The following is a 26,624-nucleotide window of genomic DNA, read 5'->3' as shown; positions in this document are numbered from 1 at the left end:
CACTATCTAGCAACTTCGCACAGCCATTGAAGAGGAGTGGGACATCATTCCACAGGCCACCGTCAACATCCTGATTAACTCTATGCAAAGGAGATGTGTTGCACCAGATACTGACTGGTTTTCTGATCCACATCCCTAGCTTTTTTTTAAAGGTATCTGTGACCAACAGAATTTCCAGTAATGTGAAATCCATAGATTTGTGCCTAAGGAATAATTAATTTGTTTCAATTGACTGATTTCCTTCTATGAACTGTAACTCAGCAAAGTTGACATTTTTGCATGTTGCTTTTATATTTCTATTCAGTGTATATATTATAATTATTGTGTAATACTACCCCCCCCCCCCCCCCAAGAAGAACTAAAGGTTCTGAGTAGGCCTGTGCCATGCACAAAACATTTTTATTTTTACCAATTAACTTCGGAGAAATTGGGCCTATATACCTGAGTATCATTTTATGAAAGTGATATACAATCCACAGCTAAGGATCATTGTAAAATATTCCTATCTCTCTTGGAGTTGAACAAGTAGGCAGTATTCTCAACACAGTTGGACTTCCTGTCATGTATTGTTCTCGTGAAACGTCTACATAATCTGCACTGTCAAATTATAAAAAATTATCCCAGATGAGCTGACTATTATGGTGGCTATTTCAGATATTTGCTTCCACAAATGTATAATTAGGTGGGTGGGCGGGTGGGTGAGTGCGAGGTGAGTGCGAGAGAGAGAGATTTGGGATTTCAACCGACACCCAAACGACAGCGTGAGGCAAAAGGCTCAGTGCGCGCCGACGTCGATAATGTGAACGCAGGAAAGGCAGGAATGGATTAAAAACTTGTGGTTTACTATGTTTTGCCTTGACTGAGTAATGTAGCCTAAAGACGACGCACTGACAGAGAGGATTTAAATACTTGCCCAAACCTCCCAAAGATGACTTGCTACGGGTAGAATATTTGGAACCCACCTTGAGAAGTAGGCTAATTCACCACGGGGTTTTTCAAGCAGATTGAATGACGCCTCTCAATGATAGCGGGTGAAAACTAATCGCGCATGGTGAGTTATTCTGTGAGTCATTCATTTGTTTTATGAATATACGATTTTTTGCGGAGTAGAAGACGATAAAGAAAGAAGGATAGCGTGTTTGCGTTTTTGTTCACTTCTATATGTCGATCCAACGATCGTAGTTTTATTCGTGGAGATTTTTAGTGATGATATAGACTCCTGGTCGACCGAGACGCAGCAGGCAGATCATAGCGGACACGCCAGATCCGTCACTGCGCTCATGTGAAGTTGGCCTCGGCAAAAATAATGTCACCCAGTTCTGCTGGACCTAAGATCAAAGATACTTTTTTTAAAGGCTGTTCGAGCTTGTCGATATATTAGTTCTGTGAAATACATTTACCGTATGCTTTTTCCTCAGATTGTTATGACCAGACCCCTTTTACTTTTACTGTGTTCAAGCTAATAGATGTTGCTTTCAGTGCTTTGGTTAGCCTACTGTCATAAATAGTTTTGTGACAGTGGAACCCTTGAGTAAAGTCTATCATTATTGATGTTTTCTCAGACAAAAATTATGTCAATTGCCTCGTTTACCTGAGCAATTTTGAATCCTCGTCAAATGGTGTTTTTCGATTCAACAAGCTACGCCAAGCACTCCTGGCAGTCAAGCGATGGGCGCAGTTTGCCTGAGTAGAAACCGAAGTCGTCTCGATTTTTTTCATCCAGTTTGTTGAATCTCCTCCTTGGTAATAGGAATTGGCTCGTATTAACACACTTTACTGCCATTTAGGTAGTGATATAGGTGGATTGCAGCCTCCCCTTTCGCTAAAACTAACTCAGCCGTCGGAGCATCATGGCTCGTTACGCTCTCGGAACGAAGCAACACCCTCGCTTTCTATGGAGAGTGTTTTGGTTGACGAGAACCTTGGTGGATTTTGCGCTGTCGCAGGAGGTTTACGCACCCCATTCTATCCGGATTGAGGGACATTTGACCCTCGGTGGTCTCTTCCCTGTGCACACCAGAGGGGCCGAAAGCACGCCTTGTGGAAATATCAAAAAGGAGAACGGGATCCATCGGCTGGAGGCCATGCTGTATGCTCTGGATCAAATTAACCTCGACGATCAACTGTTACCCAACATCACCCTAGGCGCCCGGGTGCTAGACACTTGTTCGAGGGATACATATGCGCTTGAACAATCATTAACTTTCGTTCAGGCATTGATACAGAAGGACACTTCAGATGTGAGGTGCACCAATGGAGAACCGCCCGTGTTCGTCAAGCCCGAGAAAGTGGTTGGAGTCATTGGAGCCTCGGCAAGTTCTGTATCGATTATGGTCGCCAACATTTTGCGTCTCTTTCAGGTGAGTTCACCTCTGGGACTTCCCCCGTAGGCCTATCTGTGGATGAACTATAGTTTAAGTTTAGCTAAATGTGTTTGAAACAACATGTGCAAATTAGTCCAATTGTATTATGTTATTTGTCTAGCCTACTTTTATTTGACAATCTATAGCCTACTTGTTGCATTACGTTATATTTTGATCCCCTATTTTCTCGAAAAGAAAAGGAGAGAATCCTAGCCTCTACAAATCCAACCAAATCCTTGGTCTATATACTTCTCAAGTGGTCTCTTAGTTACATTGAGGAGAATGAGAAAAGGTTGAGAGAGTTTGAGTGGTGGGCTGTTGCGCTTCCCGGCTGCCTCCCTATCCCTCCCTCTGCCTTTCCCTTTCTCCATGGTGGGTTGAATGCGCTGTGAAGGGGCTTCGACAGACTGACACACTCACACCAGTAAAAAAACACTATATTCTAACCCGAATGACGAAGGCTACACACGTATCACCAGCGGTTGTTAAGTTATTTCAGGCATTTTTGACAACTGTTGTGGTTTTGACATCGTAGCACAGGATAACTATTGAAGTTAGAATTTATTCCATTTCTTGAGTGAAAATGAGGTCTCCCCAAGCTGTCTTTTTAAGTAGCCTACGATGATTTTGTGCCCGATGGCTATTTAGTTTTTATTCGAGATGTTTGTCAATGTCACCATGTTGACTTGGCTAATTCCAGAATCTATTATGTTTTAGTTTATAATGAGACACAGTGACCGCAGTAGAATGTTTAAGTACTCCCTGTTTTCTTCACACAGGCCTGCATACCTGTCCTTTAGCGTTGTTGAGAGTCAGAAGAGCACAGACATACAGACAGCCTGCCCACTGTTAGTACTGAAGTGGAATGAGGCACCCAGCAGAGCTCCAATACAGCAAATGAATTATTAAAAAAACATGTTTAGAGCAAAATATGCAATTACTTGAAATAGTGTGCATTAATGTGCCACTGTACAAGCCAACATCTAAGCAAGTTCTCTTGTCTGAAGATATGAGATGTGCTGTTCAGAAGGGTTAGAGTTAGTGTTTGCGCTAGTGTCTTGTAGTAACAGATTGGGATTACAGTCAATGCCATAATTGTGTTTTCCCAGATCAATTAAACCAAGCACAGCACAGGACTAAGTAGCTGTTTAAAAGAGACTGAAGCCATCAAGGTACTTGACATCCTTTTAGTTGCTTTATGAAAGCCACACACACAGACACAGACACACAAGCACACACACTATTACCCTCTCTCTCTTAATACCAATCTTTACCAGACCAATCCAGTCATGCTGGTCTCAAGGGCTTTGTGGCTCTGTTGGGTGGATATGCTGGTTGATGGGGTTAAATTCCCTCTACCATTATCTCTGCAAGGTTGGAATCAGGATTCTTTGTTAGAGTGAAGGCACCTGAAGGACAATAATTGTTTGTGTCTTTCCCAAATGCAAGTGATTGTCTAAAAGATGTTCCTTGAGTATAGCATTAGATCTCATCCACATCATAAAAAAGTTTTGGGGGTGTCAGGGGACTTGGAGATGTTGCAACTCAGTCTCACAATCAATTTGTGCATATATGCACATAATTCCATTAAGAAGATCAAAACTTAAATATAAACTATCGCATCTATATTGTTTTTGCAAATGCTTGTGTGTAGGCTACATGGTTAAATTTTAGCCTACTGGTTAAATTTGTGTCTTTTCGCACGAATTAAGAAGCACATACAATTCGTGTCTTTTCTCACGAATTAAGCCACACAAAAACGCTTGAAATTTGCTGTAATGAATTATGTGCATATATGCACGAATTGATTGTGAGACTGAGTTGGGAGATCATAAAAGATTCCTTGGGGGGGAGGAAGGATACTAAGCCCCTAATTCTGTCGTCTCCAGGTGCTCCAGTGTCTGTCTGTGTGTCAGGCTGCAGCAGTAGTGTAGGTGGGGTGTTTGCTATGGCACCGGAGCGTCGGCGTAGTAATCAGGCTTGGGGAATCAGTGGGTTGACAGGCACTGTCACAAAGCTCCTTCCTGCATTTGCTCAGGCAGTCACTCTGCATTTATGTTAATTTCCACCACTGCACCGCTCTGGCTGCTGTCATATAGCTGTCACTGGCTATGTTGATCCTCACAGTCAAACTCGACACAAATCCCGGGGAGGATACAGTAGATTTGATTAAAAATCTCGATTTTCAACAGATTTCAATATTGAGACAATATGGTCTTCTTGAATTTTTTTGCTCTTTCTCCCCCTCTCATGTTCTAGTCATGATGATTATATTGATAGTAAACATTGATCAAGAAGAATTGGCTATGAGTCCCAGTGGTAATCAATATAATCTGGGAATGACAGCTCCCTGCCCATTTACACTCATCATTCTCACTGCAACTGATTAATTTGTGATAGCAATTAGAAGTTTCACAGATTGTTTTCAACTCCAATCCATCAAGTTGAGAATACATTTTCTCGAAAGCAGAATGAAACACCTGTTCAAGCCTGACTGAAAAAGCAAGTGCCATTTCTGCTTTTAAAATTGGGAGAAAAAGCTCCCTACTTCATAAATTACATCTTGTTCTATCAGACAAGCTGCGCCTGATGTCATTTTCTGTACATTGTCAGTGATAAAGAATATAAAGTAGTCTGTGCTTGAACAACTGTAGTTGTGCAATATAAACTAAGTAAACAATACATACCAACAAAGTCAGATACTCTTCATATAAAAGTACAATTATTTATTTAAGGTTAAAACATTGGGATGTATCAGTCAACCATAATCGTTGTCATAACCTCTTCAAATCCAGTCAGTGCACAATCCCATAAATCATGGAATGTGGTGGAATATTCTCTTTGTCTGCAGTGAAACTGTATGGACCCCAGAGGGGTTGATCATCTTCATAGAGCAGTGGATCAGTGTTGTGAGGATTTCAGTGAAAGTCACCATATAACCCAGCCATTGTGTTAATCTCCCCCTGTGATAAATGGAACATCAGGGAAGTTAAATACAGATTGTAGGTTTTATTGCCAGACACTAAATACCGCTGTTGTCTATTTAAGGTGTGAGTGGCCACTGAACTGTTAATGCTGGGAAATTGACGAGGGATAGATTTTTCTGAGGACCCAGGAGAGTTGATCAATACTGTTTCCATGGTGAGGCCGATTTGCTCTGAAGATGTTTTTATTTCCCTATTCTTTCACAGAGCCCCGGAAATGAGAAACAACACTTCCACCAAAATATAAAAAAAGAAAAATAATTGCATAAAACTTCTGAATTATGACGCAATATTCAAACAACGGATTTGTTATTCTCAACCTTTGAGAGATGATCGTAATTGTTTTTCATCGCTCTCTGTTTTCGAGACATTCTCCCACGCTATGAGAAAAGCCTCTGCCTCAGCCCAAAATCCTTAGTGTCAGTGTCCATTTGTAACTCTTGGCCCGTGTAACGACTGGTGAACTCAATGTTTTTTTTTTATCCGGCTGGCATTTTATATCAGAGGAGGGCTGCCTGCTATTTTCTTCCTCTCCTTCCCAAAGAGAAAGGCGTAACTTGTTTTGAATGCAGGTGAACTCTTTCTTGTCCTTTTGTCAGGGGACTGGGCCCCTGCGGACTAGCTGTCTAGGTGAAGCATTGATGTCCTCTCATAGCCTGACAGGCAAGGTACTGTTTTTATCTCTCGCCCTTTCCCAAAGAATAATCAATACAATCGAGGTGAGGTAGATTGAAGCCTGACAGACAGACTGATCTATTCAGCTGACAGCCGGAAGCTCAGACAGACATGTAGGGGAGATGGGTTGCGTAACTGGCACACAAAGCTGTCACCAAATTTCTTAGGTTAAATGTGTCTGCTTGTTCAAACACAGTATGCCATTTGCACATTCATGTTTATGACAGCACAGGTCAATTAGTCCCATCTAGGGCACCTTTATTTATGTCTCCAGCGAGTACATGTCAACTGTCAAGCATATGGTCAGACAAACAACCCCATATATATATATATATATATATATAAATAAGAGGTCGACCGACTATGATTTTTCAGCGCCGATACCGATTATTGGAGGACCAAAAAAAGCCGGTACCGATTAATCGGCCGATTTTTATTTTGTTTATTTTATTTAGTATTTTTGTCTTTTATTTTTTTTTAATATTTGTATTTTATTATTTTTTTAATTTGGGGGGGTAATAATGACAATTACAACAATACTGAATGAACACTTATTTTAACTTAATATAATACATCAATAAAATCAATTTAGCCTCAAATAAATAATGAAACATGTTCAATTTGGTTTAAATAATGCAAAAACAAAGTGTTGGAGAAGAAAGTAAAAGTGCATTATGTGCCATGTAAGAAAGCTAACGTTTAAGTTCCTTGCTCAGAACATGTGAACATATGAAAGCTGGTGGTTCCTTTTAACATGAGTCTTCAATATTCCCAGGTAAGAAGTTTTAGGTTGTAGTTATTATAGGAATTATAGGACTATTTCTCTCTATACGATTTGTATTTCATATACCTTTGACTATTGGATGTTCTTATAGACACTTTAGTATTGCCAGTGTAACAGTATAGCTTCCGTCCCTCTCCTCGCTCCTACCTGGGCTCGAACCAGGAACACATCGACAACAGCCACCCTCGAAGCAGCGTTACCCATGCAGAGCAGTGAAATATCAGGGCGTAAAATTCAAAAACAACAAAATGTCATAATTCAACTTTCTCAAACATACAACTATTTTACACCATTTTAAAGATAAACTTCTCGTTAATCTAAACACATTGTCCGATATCAAAAAGGATTTACAGCGAAAGCAAAACATTAGATTATGTTAGGAGAGTACATAGACAAAAATAATCACACAGCCATTTTCCAAGCAAGGACATGTGTCAATAAAACCCAAAACACAGCTAAATGAAGCACTAACCTTTGACGATCTTCATCAGATGACACTCCTAGGACATTATGTTACCCAATACATGTATGTTTTGTTCGATAAAGTTCATATTTATATCCAAAAACAGCATTTTACATTGGCGCTTGATGTTCAGAAAATGTATTCCCATCAAAACCTTCCGGTGAATGTGCACATCAATTTACAAAAATACTCATCATAAACGTTGACAAAATATATAACAATTATTTAAAGAATTATAGATAGACTACCCCTGGATGCAACCGCTGTGTCAGATTTTAAAATAGCTTTACGGAGAAAGCACATTTTTCAATATTCTGAGTACATAGTTCAGCCATCACGGTGAGCTATTCAGACACCCGCCAAGTTCGGCGCAACCTAAACTCAGAATTAGTATTAGAAGTATTCTCTTACCTTTGCTGATCTTCGTCAGAATGCACTCCCAGGACTGCTACTTCCACAAGAAATGTTGTTTTTCTTCGAAATAATCCATATTTATGTACAAATACCTCCGTTTTGTTCGTGCGTACCGATCACTTATCCAAAGGCATAACGCGCGAGCGCGGAACGAGAAACGAAAAGTCAACATTTTCCATTACCGTACTTAGAAGCATGTCAAACGCTGTTTAAAATCAATCTTTATGTTATTTTTTATGTAAAATTGCGATAATATTCCTACTGGACAATAGCATATTCATTCAAGAAGAAAAAGAAGGAGGGGCGCACTCGCGGGACCGAGCATATCCAATCCCTTTGTTGCCAGGCAAACCACTAAGTAACTGAGCTCCTATTATCTGCCCAGTGACAGGAAAATGCTAAAACCACTTTCTGAAGGCTTTAGACAGCCAATGGAAGCCTTAGGAAGTGCAACGTCACCCCACAGACACCGTAGCTTCGATAGAGAATCAAAAGAAGAACTACAATTCTCAGACTTTCCACTTCCTGCTTGAATTTTTCTCAGGTTTTTGCCAGCCATATGAGTTCTGTTATACTCACAGACACCATTCAAACAGTTTTAGAAACTTCAGAGTGTTTTCTATCCAAATCTACTAATAATATGCATATTCTAGTTTCTGGGCCAGAGTAGTAACCTGTTTAAATTGGGTACGTTTTTCATCCGGCCGTGAAAATACTGCCCCCTAGCCCAGACAGGTTAAATCATCCCCCGTTTGGCGAAGTCGGCTGTCTTTGTTAGGAAGAAATAGTCTCCACAGTTTGCAACGAGCCAGGCGGCCAAAACTGCTGCATAAACCCTGACTCTGTTGCAGAGGTGACACATTTTCCCTAGTTAAAAGAAATTCATGTTAGCAGGCAATATTAACTAAAGATGCAGGTTTAAAAATATATACTTGTGTATTGATTTTAAGAAAGACATTGATGTTTTTGGTTAGGTATTTTTATATTTTATTTCACCTTTATTTAACCAGGTAGGCAAGTTGAGAACAAGTTCTCATTTACATTTGCGACCTGGCCAAGATAAAGCAAAGCAGTTCGACAACATACAAAAACACAGAGTTACACATGGAGTAAAACAACATACAATCAATGATACAGTAGACAAAAATAAGACTATATACAATGTGAGCAAATTATGTGAGATAAGGGAGGTAAAGGCAAAAAAGGCCATGGTGGCAAAGTAAATAAAGTATAGCAAGTAAAAGACTGGAATGGTAGATTTATAATTTGAAGAAAGTTCAAAGTTAAAATATAAATAATATGGTGCAAAGGAGCAAAATAATAAATAAAATAAATAAATACAGTAGGGGAAGAGGTAGTAGTTTGGGCTAAATCATAGATGGACTATGTACAGGTGCAGTGATCTGGGAGCTGCTCTGATAGCTGGTGCTTAAAGCTAGTGAGGGAGATAAGTGTTTCCAGTTTCAGAGATTTTTGTAGTTCGTTCCAGTCATTGGCAGCAGAGAACTGAAAGGAGAGACGACCAAAGGAGGAGTTGGCTTTAGGGGTGACCAGAGAGATATACCTGCTGGAGCGCGTGCTACAGGTGGGTGCTGCTATGGTGACCAGTGAGCGGAGATAAGGGGGGACTTTACCTAGCAAGGGTCTTGTAGATGACCTGGAGCCAGTGTGTTTGGTGACGATTATGAAGCGAAGGCCAGCCAACGAGAGCGTACAGGTCGCAGTGGTGGGTACTATATGGGGCTTTGGTGACAAAACGGATGGCACTGTGATAGACTGCATCCAGCTTGTTGAGTAGGGTATTGGAGGCTATTTTGTAAATGACATCGCCGAAGTCGAGGATTGGTAGGATGGTCAGTTTTACGAGGGTATGTTTGGCAGCATGAGTGAAGGATGCTTTGTTGCGAAATAGGAAGCCAATTCTAGATTTAACTTTGGATTGGAGATGATTGATGTGAGTCTGGAAGGAGAGTTTACAGTCTAACCAGACACCTAGGTATTTGTAGTTGTCCACAAATTCTAAGTCAGAACCGTCCAGAGAAGTGATGCTGGACAGGCGGGCAGGTGCAGGCAGCGATCGGTTGAAGAGCATGCATTTAGTTTTACTTGTATTTAGGAGCAGTTGGAGACCACGGAAGGAGAGTTGTATGGCATTGAAGCTCGTCTGGAGGGTTGTTAACAGTGTCGAAGAAGGGCCAGAAGTATGCAGAATGGTGTCGTCTGCGTAGAGGTGGATCAGAGATTCACCAGCAGCAAGAGCGACATCATTGATGTATACAGAGAAAAGAGTTGGCCCAAGAATTGAACCCTGTGGTACCCCATAGAGACTGCCAGAGGTCCGGACAGCAGGTCCTCCGATTTGACACACTGAACTCTGTCAGAGAAGTAGTTGGTGAACCAGGCGACGCAATCGTTTGAGAAACCAAGGCTACTGAGTCTGCCGATGAGGATGTGGTAATTAACAGAGTCAAAAGCTTTGGCCAGGTCAATGAATACGGCAGCACAGTATTGTTTCTTATCGATGGCGGTTACGAAGTCGTTTAGGACCTTGAGCGTGGCTGAGGTGCACCCATGACCAGCTCTGAAACCAGATTGCATAGCGGAGAGGGTGCGGTGGGATTCGAAATGGTCGGTAATCCGTTTGTTGACTTGGCTTTCCAAGACCTTAGAAAGGCAGGGTAGGATGGATATAGATCTGTAGCAATTTGGGTCAAGAGTGTCACCTCCTTTGAAGAGGGGGATGACAGCAGCTGCTTTCCAATCTATGGGAATCTCAGACGACACGAGAGGTTGAACAGGCTAGTAATAGGGGTTGCAATAATTTCGGCAGATCATTTTAGAAAGAAAGGGTCCAGATTGTCAAGCCCAGCTGATTTGTAGGGGTCCAGATTTTGCAGCTCTTTCAGAACATCAGCTGAATGGATTTGGGAGAAGGAGAAATGGGGAAGGCTTGGGCGAGTAGCTGTGGGGGGTGTAGTGCTGTTGAATGCAGTAGGGGTAGTTAGGTGGAAAGCATGGCCAGCCGTAGAAAAATGCTTATTGAAATTCTCAATTATAGTGGGCTTATCGGTGGTGACAGAGTTTCCTATCCTCAGTGCAGTGGGCAGTTGGGAGGAGGTGTTCTTATTCTCCATGGACTTTACAGTGTCCCAGAACTTTTTAGAGTTTGAGTTGCAGGAAGCAAATTTCTGTTTGAAAAAGCTAGCCTTGGCGTTTCTAACTTGACAGTGATGAGTGGAGGTCGTTTGACCGCTGACCCATTACGGGTGCAGGCAATGAGGCAGTGATCGCTTAGATCCTGGTTGAAAACAGCAGAGGTGTATTTAGAGGGCACGTTGGTTAGGATGATATCCATGAGGGTGCCAGTGTTTGCGGCTTTGGGGTTGTACCTGGTGGGTTCATTAATAATTTGTGTGAGATTGAGGGCATCAAGCTTAGATTGTAGGATGGCTGGGGTGTTAAGCATGTCCCAGTTTAGGTCACCTAGTAGCACGAGCTCTGAAGATAGATGGGGGGCAATCAGTTCACATATGGTGTCCAGAGCACAGCTAGGGGCCGAGGGGGGTCTATAGCAGGCGGCGACGGTGAGAGACTTGTTTTTGGAGAGGTGGATTTTTAAAAGTAGAAGTTCAAATTGTTTGGGTACAGACCTGGATAGCAGGACAGAGCTCTGCAGGCTATCTCTGCAGTAGATTGCAACACCGCCCCCTTTGGTCTTTCTATCTTGTCTGAAAACGTTGTAGTTAGGGATGAAGATTTCAGAGTTTTTGGTGGACTTCCTAAGCCAAGATTCAGACACAGCTAGGACATCCGGGTTGGCAGAGTGTGCTAAAGCAGTGAATAAAACAAACTTAGGGAGGAGGCTTCTAATGTTAACATGCATGAAACCAAGGCTATTACGGTTACAGAAGTCATCAAAAGAGAGCGCCTGGGGAGTAGGAGTGGAGCCAGGCACTGCAGGGCCTAGATTCACCTCTACATCCCCAGAGGAGCAGAGAAGAATGAGTATGAGGGTACGGCTAAAAGCTATAAGAATTGGTCGTCTGTGAGGTCCAGAATAGAGAGAAAAAGGAGCAGGTTTCTGGGGGCAATAAAATAGCTTCAAGGTATAATGTACAGACAAAGGTATGGTGGGATGTGAATACAGAGGAGGTAAACCTAGGCATTTAGTGATGATGAGAGAGATATTGTCTCTAGAAACATCATTGAAACCAGAAGATGTCATAGCATGTGTGGGTGGAGGAACTGAGAGGTTGGATAAGGTATAATGAGCAGGGCTAGAGGCTCTACTGTGAAATAAGCCAATAAACACTAACCAGAACAGCATTGGACATTGCATATTGACATTGAGGAGAGGCATGCTTAGCCGAGTGATCAAAGGGTCCAGTGAGATTCAGACAGCTAGCCGGGCCATAGGTAGCAAGCTGGTGGAAGATGGAGGGAGGTCTGTTTTTAGTCACCTCGTGCGTTTCCGTCTGTGGGTTAGTGGGGTTCCGTGTGGAAGGGGGGACCAGTCCAAGTTGGCAAAATAGTTAGTTATAGTGGCCCAAGAAAAGTGTCCGATAGACCTATTCAGATCGCAGCCGATAAGACAGGTAACGATTAACGATTAGTGGGCCGCAGATGGGCGATCAGGTTACGTCGCGACGGAGGGGCCAGTTGGATAACTCCATCGGGCAGAGAACGTCGGTGGTCCAGTCGTGAAGGCCCGATGGGGCTACGCATCGGCAGTAAAGCGGGTCAGGATAGGTGATTGTAGCCCAGGAGACACTTCAAGTTGGAGCAACGACAGACTTTTTCGCGAATGCGCACCGCATAGACTATATGCAACGCAGGACAGGCTTGATAAACTACTAATATCATCAACCATGTGTAGTTAACTAGTGATTATGATTGATTGACTGATTGTTTTTATAAGATAAGTTTAACGCTAGCTAGCAACTTACCTTGGCTTCTTACTGCATTTGCGTAACAGGCTGGCTCCTCGTGGCGTGCAATGTAAAGCAGGTGGTTAGAGCATTGGATTAGTTAACCTGTTAGGGACAGATGTTCCGCTAGCGGAACACCTCACCAATATACAATGGTATAGAGTGGCGCGAATTACAAAAACCTCAAAAATATGACAATTTTACACCATTTTAAAGACAAGACTCTCCTTTATCTAACCACGTTGTCCGATTTCAAAAAGGCTTTACAACGAAAGCAAAACATTAGATTATGTCAGGAGAGTACCCAGCCAGAAATAATCACACACCCATTTTTCAAGCTAGCATATATGTCACAAAAACCAAAACCACAGCTAAATGCAACACTAAACTTTGATGATCTTCATCAGATGACACTCCTAGGACATTATGTTATACATGCATGTTTTGTTCAATCAAGTTCATATTTATATCACAAACCAGCTTTTTACATTAGCATGTTTTGTTCAGAACTAGCATACCCACCGAAAACTTCCGGTGAATTTACTAAATTACTCACGATAAACGTTCACAAAAAACACAATTATTTTAAGAATTATAGATACAGAACTCCTTTATGCAACTCGCGGTGTCCGATTTTAAAATAGCTTTTCGGTGAAAGCACATTTTGCAATATTCTGAGTAGATAGCCCGGCCATCACGACTAGCTATTTTGACACCCACCAAGTTTGGCACTCACCAAACTCAGATTTACTGTAAGAAAAATTGGATTACCTTTGCTGTTCTTCGTCAGAATGCACTCCCAGGACTTCTACTTCAACACCCAATCGTTCCAAATAATCCATAGTTATATCCAAATACCTCCATTTTGTTCGTGCGTTCAAATCACTATCCGAAGGGTGACGCGCCGGCGCGTTTCGTGACAAAAAATTCTAAATATTCCATTACCGTACTTCGAAGCATGTCAAACGCTGTTTAAAATACATTTTTATGCGATTTTTCTCGTAAAATAGCGATAATATTCCAACCGGGAGACGTTGTATCCGTTCAAACTCTGAAAGAAGAAAATGGAATCGTCACATGCACGCGCGCACCAGTGCCATTGTTCTCAGAAGTACCACTCTCCAAAACCCCTACTGTTTTTCGCCCAGAGACTGCAGAGTTATCATTCAACGTTCTGGCGCCTTCTGAGAGCCAATGAAAGCCTTAGAAAATGTCACGTTACAGCAGAGATCCTGTATTTTCGATAAAGAGGCTACAGAAGGCCAAGAAATGGTCAGATAGGGCACTTCCCATATAGAATCTTCTCAGGTTTTGGCCTGCCATATGAGTTCTGTTATACTCACAGACACCATTCAAACAGTTTTAGAAACTTTAGAGTGTTTTCTATCCAAATCTACTAATTATATGCATATTCTAGTTTCTGTGCAGGAGTAATAACCAGATTAAATTGGTACGTTTTTTATCCGGCCGTGAAAATACTGCCACCTATCCCAAACAGGTTTTAACCGTAAGGTTGCATCCCCAAGCTGACAAGGTAAAAATCTGTTGTTCTGCCCCTGAACAAGGCAGTTAACCCACCGTTCCTAGGCCGTCATTGAAAATAAGAATGTGTTCTTAACTGACTTGCCAGGTTAAAAAATATTTATATAATTGTTTTTTTTTTTATCGGTGGCCAAAAATACAGATTACCGATAGTTATGAAAACTTGAAATCGGCCATAATTAATCGGCCATTCCGATTAATCGGTCGACCTCTTTTTTATTATATATATATATATATATATATATATATATATATACTGCTCAAAAAAATAAAGGGAACACTTAAACAACACAATGTAACTCCAAGTCAATCACACTTCTGTGAAATCAAACTGTCCACTTAGGAAGCAACACTGATTGACAATAAATTTCACATGCTGTTGTGCAAATGGAATAGAAAACAGGTGGAAATTATAGGCAATTAGCAAGACACCCCCAATAAAGGAGTTGTTCTGCAGGTGGGGACCACAGACCACTTCTCAGTTCCTATGCTTCCTGGCTGATGTTTTGGTCATTTTTGAATGCTGGCGGTGGTTTCACTCTAGTGGTAGCATGAGACGGAGTCTACAACCCACACAAGTGGCTCAGGAAGTGCAGCTCATCCAGGATGGCACATCAATGCGAGCTGTGGCAAGAAGGTTTGCTGTGTCTGTCAGCGTAGTGTCCAGAGCATGGAGGCGCTACCAGGAGACAGGCCAGTACATCAAGAGATGTGGAGGAGGCCGTAGGAGGGCAACAACCCAGCAGCAGGACCGCTACCTCTGCCTTTGTGCAAGGAGGAGCAGGAGGAGCACTGCCAGAGCCCTGCAAAATGACCTCCAGCAGGCCACAAATGTGCATGTGTCTGCTCAAACGGTCAGAAACAGACTCCATGAGGGTGGTATGAGGGCCCGACGTCCACAGGTGGGGATTGTGCTTACAGCCCAACACCGTGCAGGACGTTTGGCATTTGCCAGAGAACACCAAGATTGGCAAATTTGCCACTGGCACCCTGTGCTCTTCACAGATGAAAGCAGGTTCACACTGAGCACGTGACAGACGTGACAGAGTCTGGAGACGCCGTGGAGAACGTTCTGCTGCCTGCAACATCCTCCAGCATAACCGGTTTGTCGGTGGGTCAGTCATGGTGTGGGGTGGCATTTCTTTGGGGGGGCCGCACAGCCCTCCATGTGCTCGCCAGAGGTAGCCTGACTGCCATTAGGTACCGAGATGAGATCCTCAGACCCCTTGTGAGACCATATGCTGGTGCGGTTGGCCCTGGGTTCCTCCTAATGCAAGACAATGCTAGACCTCATGTGGCTGGAGTGTGTCAGCAGTTCCTGCAAGAGGAAGGCATTGATGCTATGCCCAGACCTGAATCCAATTGAGCACATCTGGGACATCATGTCTCGCTCCATCCACCAACGCCACGTTGCACCACAGACTGTCCAGGAGTTGGCGGATGCTTTAGTCCAGGTCTGGGAGGAGATCCCTCAGGAGACCATCCGCCACCTCATCAGGAGCATGCCCAGGCGTTGTAGGGAGGTGGATGGCACGTGGATGCCACACACACTACTGAGCCTCATTTTGACTTGTTTTAAGGACATTACATCAAAGTTGAATCAGCCTGTAGTGTGGTTTTTCACTTTAATTTTGAGTGTGACTCCAAATCCAGACCTCCATGGCTTGATAAATTGGATTTCCATTGATTATTTTTGTGTGACTTTGTTGTCAGCACATTCAACTATGTAAAGAAAAAAGTATTTAATAAGATTATTTCATTCATTCAGGTCTAGGATGTGTTGTTTAAGTGTTCCCTTTATTTTTTTGAGCAGTATATATGTGTGTGTGTGTGTGTGTGTGTGTGTGTCTATATATATATATATATATATATATACACACACAGTTAAAGTAGGAAGTTTACATACACTTAGGTTGGAAGCATTAAAACTCTTTTTTGCAACCGCTCCACAAATTTCTTGTTAACAAACTATAGCTTTGGCAAGTCGACTAGGACATCTACTTTGTGCATGACACAAGTAATTTTTCCAACAATTGTTTACAGACAGATTATTTCACTGTATCACAATTCCAGTGGGTCAGAAGTTTACATACACTAAGTTGACTGTGCCTTTAAACAGCTTGGAAAATTCCAGAAAATTGTTTTGCATTTAGAAGCTTATAATAGGCTAATTGACATAATTTGAGTCAATTGGAGGTGTACCTGGGGATGTATTTCAAGGCCTACCTTCAAACTCAGTGCCTCTTTGCTTGACATCATGGAAAAATCGAAAGAAATCAGCCAAGACCTTAGAAAAAAATTGGAGACCTCCACAAGTCTGGTTCATCCATGGGAGCAATTTCCAAATGCCTGAAGGTACCACATTCATCTGTACAAACAATAGTACGTAAGTATAAACACCATGTGACCACGCAGCCGCCTTACCGCTCAGGAAGGAGACGCGTTCTGTCTCCTAGAGATGAATGTACTTTGGTGCGAAAAGTGCAAATCAATCCCAGAACAACAGCAAAGGACCTTGTGAAGATGCTGGACGAAACCGGTACAAAAGTATCTATATCCACAGTAAAATGAGTCCTATATCGACATAACCTGAAAGGCCACTCAGCAAGGAAGAAGCCACAGTTCCAAAACCGCCTTAAAAAAGCCAGACTACGGTTTGCAACTGCACATGGGGACAAAGATCGTACTTTTTGGAGACACGTCCTCTCATCTGATGAAACAAAAATAGAACTGTTTGGCCTTTTTCCTCTATGTTAAGAGGAAAAATGGTTAGGGTTGCAAGCCGAAGATCACCATCCCAACTGCGAAGCATGGGGGTGGCAGCATCATGTTGTTGGGGTGCTTTGTAGCAGGAGGGACTGGTGCACTTCACAAAATAGATGGCATTATGAGGAGGAAAATTATGTGGATATATTGAAGCAACATCTCAAGACATCAGTCAGGAAGTTAATGCTTGGTTGCAAATGTGTCTTCCAAATGGACCATGACCCCAAGCTTACTTCCAAAGTTGTGGCAAAATGGCTTAAGGACAACAAAGTCAAGGTATTGGAGTGGCCATCACAAAGCCCTGACCTCAATCCTATAAAAGATTTGTGGGCAGAGCTGAAAAAGCGTGTGCGAGCAAGGAGGCCTACAAACCTGACTCAGTTACACCAGGTCTGTCAGGAGGAATGGGCCAAAATTCACCCAAGTTATTGTGGGAAGCTTGTGGAAGGCCACCAGAAATGTTTGACCCACGTTAAACAATTTAAAGTCAATGCAACCAAATACTAATTGAGTGTATGTAAACTTCTGACCCACTGGGAATGTGATGAATGAAATAAAAGCTGAAATAAATCACTCTCTAATATTATTCTGACATTTCACAAATCTTAAAATAAAGTGGTGATCCTAACTGGCCTAAAACAGGGCATTTTTACTATGATTAAATGTCAGGAATTGTGAGAAAATAAGTTTAAATATTTTTGGGTAAGGTGTATGTAAACTTCCAACTTCAACTGTGTATATATATATATACACATATATAAAAAACAATTCCTGACATTTAATCCTAGTAAAAATTCCCTGTCTTAGGTCGGTTAGGATCACCACTTTATTTTAAGAATGTGAAATGTCAGAATAATGGTAGAGAGAATGATTTATTTCAGCTTTCATTTCACTCTGAGTGTGATACAAAGAGCTCTGAGAGTGAGTTTTTTTCTCCCAGATACAGGAAAACGCTAATAAGAATGATCATTTATTCAGACTCCCAGGAGAAGTTATTATGCTGAAAATGGAGCCCTGTTAGTGTACAAAAAGGTGAAGAGTGATTGGCATGATTAACATACATGCGTGGCCCCTCAATGGCCTTTTAGAGCCCCAGCTATGTAAACAAACCATGTTTTATACTCACGCTCAGCCTATCGGACATTTATGCACTAGAGGCTGGGAGGAGATATAGGAGGACGGGCTCATTTTAATGGCTTGAATGGAATAATTGGAATCTTACCAAACACATGAAACACATATTAACAAATTGTTTCACTCTGTTCCATTGATTCCATTCAATCATTACAATGAGCCCATCCTCCTATAGCTCATCTCACAAGCCTCCTCGTGTATGCACATACAGTGCCTTGCAAAAGTATTTTGCAAATAGTTTTTGCGTTACAAATTAATTTAAATTGATTTTTATTTGGATTTCATGTAATGGACATACACAAAATACTCAATTGGTGAAGTGAAATGAATAAAATAACTTTTTTCAATTATTCAAAAAAATAAAAAACGGAAAAGTGGTGCGTGCATACAGTGAGGGGAAAAAAGTATTTGATCCCCTACTGATTTCGAACATTTGCCCACTGACAAAGAAATGATCAGTCTATAATTTTAATGGTAGGTTTATTTGAACAGTGAGAGACAGAATAACAACAAAAAAATCCATAAAAACGTATGTCAAAAATGTTATACATTTATTTGCATTTTAATGAGGGAAATAAGTGTTTGACTCTGTGGAGGGAGCTGAAGGTTCGAGTTGCCAAATGTCAGCCTCGAAACCTTAATTACTTGGAGAAGATCTGCAAAGAGGAGTGGGACAAAATCCCTCCTGGGAAGTGTGCAAACCTGGTGGCCAACTACAAGAAACGTCTGAACTCTGTGATTGCCAACAAGGGTTTTGCCACCAAGTACTAAGTTTGCAGAGGGGTCAAACACTTATTTCCCTCATTAAAATGCAAATTAATTTATAATATTTTTGACATGCGTCTTTATGGATTTTTTTTGTTGTTATTCTGTCTCTCAATGTTCAAATAAACCTACCATTAAAATTATAGACTGATCATTTCTTTGTCCGTGGGCAAACGTACAAAATCAGCAGGGGATCAAATACTTTTTCCCTCACTGTATGTATTCACCCCCTTTTGCTATGAAGCCCCTAAATAACATCTGGTGCAACCAATTACCTTCATAAGTCACGTAATTAATTTGATTGCACAAAGGTGGACTTTATTTAAGTGTCACATGATCTGTCAAATGATCTCAGTATATATACAACTGTTCTGAAAGGCCCTAGAGTCTGCAACACCACTAAGCAGGGGGCACCACCAAGCAAGCGGCACTATGAAGACCAATGAGCTCTCCAAACATGTCAGGGACAAAGTTGAGGAGAAGTACAGATCAGGTTTGGGTTATAAAAAAAATATCCAAAACATTGAACATCCCACGGAGCACCATTTTAAATCAATTATTTAAAAAAATGGAAAGAGTATGGCACCACAACAATCCTGCCAAGAGAAGGCCCACCAAAACTCACGGACCAGGCAAGGAGGGCATTAATCAGAGGCAACAAAGAGACCAAAGATAACCCTGAAGGAGCTGCAAAGCTCCATAGTGGAGATAGGAGTATCTATCCATAGGACCACTTTAAGCCGTACACTCCACAGAGCTGGGCTTAACGAAAGAGTGGCCAGAAAAAAGCCATTGCTTAAAGAAAGAAATAAGCAAACACGTTTGGTGTTCGCCAAAAGGCATGTGGGAGACTCCTCAAACATATGGAAGAAGGTACTCTGGTCAGATGAGACTAAAATTCAGATTTTTGGCCATCAAGGAAAACGCTATGTCTGGCACAAACCCAACACCTGTCATCACCTCGAGAACAACATCGACAGTGAAGCGTGGTGGTGGCAGAATCATGCTGTGGGGATGTTTTTCATCGGCAGGGACTGGAAAACTGGTCAGAATTTAAGGAATGATGGATGGCGCTAAATACAGGGAAATTCTTGAGGGAAACCTGTTTCAGTCTTCCAAAGATTTGAGACTGGGACGAAGGTTCACCTTCCAGCAGGACAATGACCCTAAGTATACTGCTAAAGCAACACTCAAGTGGTTTAAGGAGAAACATTTAAATGTCTTGGAATGGCCTAGTCAAAGCCCAGACCTCAATCCAATTGAGAATCTGTGGTATAACTTAAAGATTGCTGTACACCAGCATCCAACTTGAAGGAGCTGGAGCAGTTTTGCCTTGAAGAATGGGAAAAAATCCCAGTGACTCTATGTGCCAGGCTTATAGAGACATACCCCAAGAGACTTGCAGCTGTAATTGCTGCAAAAGGTGGCTCTACAAAGTATTGACTTTGGAGGGGTGAATAGTTATGCACGCTCAAGTTTTTTTTTCTTCTTCTTATTTCTTGTTTCACAATAAAAAAAAATATTTTGCATCTTCAAAGTGGTACGTATGTTGTGTAAATCAAATGATACAACCCCCCCCCCAAAAACATATATTTTAATTCCAGGTTGTAAGGCAACAAAATAGAAAAAATGCCAAGGGGGTGAATACTTTCGCAAGCCACTGTACAATGTAGGTGACTAACGTAATAAATAAAACATTCCTCATTCAAACCAGCTGTCATACTGGCTTACATGGGGGTTCCTGAGGTCAGAGATTTCATGTCAGTGAGAGATTGGGAATCTTTGTTGCCCATTAGTTGGTCCTGGATATGGATGGGGGGTGGGGGGAAATTTACTCTCTTAATAATTATTCACCTTACAGCAGAATGTATATGGAGTCATGTATGTATAGTTCCACCCGAATACCGGTACACATGTATATCCACACATAAAGACATCTCCAGCTGATCCTATAAACATTTTCATTGCATCCTTCAGGCATGTCTTAACTACATTTTCCCCATATTTCTCTGTATAACACCACATCAGACTTCAACAACCTCAAATACCTTGTTCCTCACACAGCCCGTAGGAATCAATCCAAGGTATAAGGAGAGAATGAAATGGTCTTTTCCAGGCTGCAGTGAGTGGAGGGCAGGCCAGTGTTGACTCTCCCAGCCAGCCAGGAATGACCACCCAGCCTCTCTCAACTCTGGAGAAAACAGAGGACCTACTTAATAGCTTAACTCCCCTCACATTGGGGTCAAAGCACTTTTCCCCCCCCAAAACGTATTGTTAGGTTGACAGTAAAATGTGACTCTGAGGATGGAGTTCAAGTTCTGTACAGTTGATGTGGCCAGTAGAATGAGTTATAGTAGGGAACCCCATTACATCCAATCCTCTGACGGGGATGAGTGGAGAGAGGGATGGGGTGGACTCTGTTGTGTTGGGAAGATGAGGGATGGGGTGGACGCTGTTGTTTTGGGAGGATAAGTGGAGAGAGGAGTCGGGAGGAGTGCTATGTGTTGGGAGCACATTTGTTCCTTAAGTAAGGATGCCCCTGTCACTTGTCATTTGGACACCGGTCTTCACTAAAAATATAAATATGGGGTTTATTTTTTGTTTTTAGGTAGATGATCTTCGATCGATGCAGAATGTAAGGGTTGAAACAGTTAACCTGACCTAAAATATGACTACTGGGTTCTCAGTGAACAAAATAGTAAATGAGTAGTATATCATATTTGGCCTTGGGTATCCAGATTTACTAGAAAGGTTTCTTTTTAACAGAAAAGTCCTAATCCAAATACTACAGTTATACAGCATGTAGTAGAATAAATACATATATGTTTTGGCTATCTATTTTTCGTTCTTCTGCTGTAGTTGAATTACCAAACACCTGTACATGACCTTAAAGCTAATCTCTTATTCAATACATACAATATGAGGCAAATCACTTTCAAATCACCTCTCCCATTCTGATAGCATTACTGATGCCTCTTCCCTTCCTCCCCTCTTCCTACTCTTACTTCATACATGGTGCTTCAGAAGTCCTATTCCACAAAGCCTAATCCTGTGGAACTGGTTGTCAGGGAAAATTCTCTCTCAACGCATGAAAGATGTTGCAATTGAAGAAATGCAGAGGAGCCAAAAAAACCTCATCCTCCTCCCAACCCCAATCTCCACTGCCACTCACCCCTTCGCCTCAACTAACCTCCTCCCACCCCGTATCTCACACACACACGCACACGCACACACACACACACACACACACACACACATTCCACAATATACTTTTTGTAGTCTGATGGCAGCCTAACTAAGTGGAAAGTGCACTGCTCACAAGGCCTGCCTGGTGTCCCCAGAGGTTGGGGGCACTGCACTGGGCCAGCCCTGTTATGTTGAGACTGCTGGATGTCTCTGTGAGGAGACTAATGCGGACAGGCATGCACACTGAAGACTGACTGACAGGAGATGTGAAGATCGCTAACGTACCACGACCTAAGCTCTGCATCACTGAAAGAAAAGCCTAGCAGACTGCTAAAAGCGTCTTGCGGACAAAGTGTGTGTGTAGAGCTTTTGTGTGTGTGTATAAGTGTGTGTGCATGTACTGCACATGTGTGTGTTAGGGAGATGGCAGGGACCCGTGGTGTGTATCCACTCACATTATACACAATAAACCTTCATTAGGATTCATTGGTTGTCCTTCAGTTATCTTATTACAGAAAGCCCTATGGCCATCTAAAAATGTCTGCTGTCAATGGATAGTAATAAATCTGCACCGCATCAAACAGAATGACGGTGTATATTTAAGGAGAGGAAATTATTATAATAGGACAAACTAAGACCGGTTAATTTCATACCTTAACAAATGTATAAGATTATCGCTTTAGAATTTAATAATCAGACATTTGCTCTTGGCTATATTTCTCTGGGGATGGTGGTTAGTGAGTGTTCCATTTTCTCTCCCTTTCTTTCTCTCAGCCCAAGCTTTGCAGTGGTGTGTGTGTGTGTGTGTGGTGTGTGTGTGTGTGTGTGTGTGTGTGTGTGTGTGGTCCTCTGAGCTTGGAAAGTATGCCATGGTGCTGCTGGAAAAGCATACAGTACATGAGCATTTCAATCTAAAAGGACCCATAAGCACCAACGTGAAGTTCATAGGAGCATGTCAAATTGGTTGTCAAAGCAAAAACTGATTTCTAGATTTTTATTTATTCAAAGTAAAAAACAGAAATACCTTATTTACATAGCTATTTAGACCCTTTGCTATGAGACTGAAATTGAGTTTAGGTGCATCCTGTTTCCGTTGATCATCCTTGAGATGTTTCTACAACTTGATTGGAGTCCAACTGTGGTAAATTCAATTGATTTGACATGATTTGGAAAGGCACACACCTGTCTATATAAGGTCCCACAGTTGACAGAGCATGTCAGAGCAAAAACCACGAAGTCGAAGGAATTGTCCGTAGAGCTCCGAGACAGGATTGCGTCGAGGCACAGATCTGGGGAAGGGAACCAAAACATTTCTGCAGCATTGAAGGTCCCCAAGAACACAGTGGCCTACATTATTTTTAAATGGAAGAAGATTGGAACCAAGACACTTCCTAGAGCTGGCCTCCCTGCCAAACTGAGCAATCGGGGGACAAGGGCCTTGGTCAGGGAGGTGACCAAGAACCCAATGGTCACTCTGACAGAGCTCTAGATTTCCTCTGTGGAGATGGGAGAACCTTCCAGAACGACAACTATCTCTGCAGCAATCCACCAATCAGGCCTTCATGGTAGAGTGGCCAGACAGAATTCACTCCTCAGTAAAAGGCACATGACAGCCCGCTTAGAGTTTGCCAAGAGGCACCTAAAAGACAATCAGACCATGAGAAACAAGATTCTCTGGTCTGATGAAACCACAATTGAACACTTTTGCCTGAATGCCAAGCGTCACGTCTGGAGGAAACCTGGCACCATCCCTACAGTGAAGCATGATGGTGGCAGCATCATGCTGTGGGGATGTTTTTCAGCAGCAGGGACAGGGAGACTAGACAAGATTGAGGGAAAGATGAACAGAGCAAAGTACAGAGAGATCCTTTATGAAAACCGGCTCCAGAGCGCTCAGGACCTCAGACCGGGGCGACGGTTCACCTTCCATCAGGACACTGACCCTAAGCACACAGCCAAGACAACATAGCTTCGGGACAAGTCCCTGAATGTCCTTGAATGGCCCAGCCAGGGCCTGGACTTGAACCTAATCGAACATCTCTGGAGAGACTTGAAAATAGCTAACAGAGCTTGATCTGTGGAGAAAATAGGAGAATCTCCCCAAATACAGGTGTGCCAAGCTTGTAGCGTCATATCCAAAAACACTTGAGGCTGTAATTACTGCCAAAGGTGCTTCAACAAAAGTACTGAGTTAAGGGTCTGAATACTTATGTAAATGTAATATTTCAATTTCTTTTTATATACTTTTACAAAAAAATTATGAAAACCTGTTTTTGCTTTGTTATTGTGTGTAGATTAATGAGGAAATAATTTAATCCATTTTAGAATAAGGCTGTAATTTAACAAAATGTGGAAAAAGTCAACCAAGACAGTCATACTTTCCAAACGTATTCCCCCTCAGGAGACTGGAAAGATTTGGCATGGGTGCTCAGATCCTCAAAGTTCTACAGCTGCACCATCGAGAGCATCCTGACTGGTTGCATCACTGCCTGGTATGGCAACTGCTCAGCCTCTGACCGCAAGGCACCACAGAGGGTAGTGCGAATGGCCCAGTACTTCACTGGGGCAAAGCTTCCTGCCATCCAGGACCTCTACCAGGCGGTGTCAGAGGAAGGTCCTAAAAATTGTCAAAGACTCCAGCCACCCTAGTCATAGACTGTTTTCTCTGCTACCGCACGGCAAGCGGTACCGGGACGCCAAGTCTAGGTCCAAGAGGCTTCTAAACAGCTTCTACCCCCAAGCCAAAAGACTCCTGAATATCTAATCACATGTCTACCCAGACTTTTCCACCACTGCTGCTCTCTGTTGTTGTCATCTATGCATATTCACTTTAATAACTCTATGTACATATTACCTCAACAAACCGGTGCCCCCGCACATTGACTCTGTACCGGTACTCCCTGTATATAGTCTCGCTTTTGTTATTTTACTGCTACTCTTTAATTACTTGTTATTTTTATTTCTTATTCTTATCTGTATTTTTTTAAACTGCATTGTTGGTTAGGGGCTCTTAAGTAAGCATTTCAATGTAAGGTCTACACCTGTTGTATTCGGCGCATGTGACTAATACAATTCGATTTTTAGTCAGTATGTAGAATAATACCCAAATATGCTAAAGAAGGATATTGCATATTTCTACCTTTGTTTACCTATTCAGGATACATCACCATGAAGAGAATGATATTCATATCCATAATGATGCATTTCTGTATAATTCAGATCAGGGACCCATGATGTAATTCTGTTACCATAATTCCGTTACCAGATGTAGTCCTTGTGCATAGAGTTGTATGGTTTGTTAAACTTGTTAATCAATGGTTTTTGTTTGGCATACATTTTAAAGTGAAAAATCTGAGTCAAAGCGTAATTAATTATTGTGGAATTGCCAACATAGGAATTCAGATGAGAGGATTGCTGTTTTCAGATGCAAATCCCAAAGGATTTCAAAGTCCATCTCCAACTGACAGTTACATTCATTAGGGGAAGAACTCGATCACAATTGACAATTGAGTTGTTCCATTTGATTTCAATCACTTTTTGACCGCACCCCTTTTTGATTTGAACAAAACTTTCCATACATGTTTGCCCATGGTAGAAGTGATCAGAAAGTTACTTTTTGGACCTGAATGACATAATATTTAGGAAATAGAGGTGCTCAAAGTTGGCCCATTTTGCATAACCCACTCTACCATGAGACATCCATGTATTCATCACTGGAATAAGCTAAACGGTTGAGCTTGACGTCATTTAAAAACTTAGAAACAGATTGTCAAACTATTTGATAATTTCTTGAAAATACCTTTTAACATCAATGATCTAAAAACGCTTTAACTCATATTCCTTTTCCTTTTCACATGTTGTATCTTAGACCCTATTTCACATCACCTGAGGTGTTTTGTGTTATTAAAAAAAAAAAAAAAAAATTTTTTAACTAGGCAAGTCAGTTAAGAACAAATTGTTATTTACAATGACAGCCTACTGGGAACAGTGGGTTGAAAACCTCTTTGGGGTAGGTACCGTCCCACCTGGACAACATCTGTTGAAATTGCATTGTGCGAAATTCAAAATACCAAATTCGTAATATTAAACATTCATGAAAATACAAGTGTTTTACGTTGTTTAAAAGCTTAACTTCTTGTTAATCCAGCCACTTTGTCAGATTTCAAAAAGGCATTACGGCGAAAGCACACCATGCGATTATCTGAGGACAGCGCCCCGTGTACAAAAGCATTACATACATTTTCCAACCAAGCAGAGGCATCACAAAAGTCAGAAATAGTGATAAAATAACCTTTGAAGATCTTCCTCTGTTTGCAATCCAAAGGGTCCCAGCTACATCACAAAGGGTCCTTTTGTTCATTAAAGTCCTTCTTTACATCCCAAAAAAGTCAGTTTAGTTGGTGCGCTTGACTCAGTAATGCCCTCGTTCAAAATGCATACAAATGAATCACAAACGTTACCAATAATCTTCGTCCAAACAAGTCAAACAACGTTTCCAATCAATCCTCAGGTACCCTAATATGTATATAAATGCTAAAATTTAAGACGGAGATAAATAACAAATGCGCACTCTCATCCACGCGCATCACAACACTACAGCCAAACTGGGAGCCACTTACA

At 41.7% G+C, this 26,624-nt stretch overlaps 1 protein-coding gene across 1 annotated transcript in view; it reads left to right on the top strand.

Moving 5' to 3' along the window:
• The first annotated feature begins 741 nt into the window (after positions 1-741).
• LOC106571845 (metabotropic glutamate receptor 7) overlaps positions 742-26,624 on the top strand; it is a 136,744-nt gene continuing 110,861 nt past the window's right edge. Inside the window, exon 1 of the mRNA XM_045695915.2 lies at positions 742-2,360. Coding sequence (XP_045551871.1) covers positions 1,851-2,360 — 510 coding nt within the window. The 5' untranslated portion in view covers positions 742-1,850. The remainder of the gene's footprint in view (positions 2,361-26,624) is intronic.

The sequence above is a fragment of the Salmo salar genome, chromosome 15 (assembly GCF_965601325.2).
Source record: "Salmo salar chromosome 15, fSalSal1, whole genome shotgun sequence".
Classification (NCBI taxonomy): domain Eukaryota; kingdom Metazoa; phylum Chordata; class Actinopteri; order Salmoniformes; family Salmonidae; genus Salmo; species Salmo salar.
The sequence above is the reverse complement of the archived record's forward strand: the minus strand, read 5'-3'. Positions and strand labels throughout refer to the sequence as shown.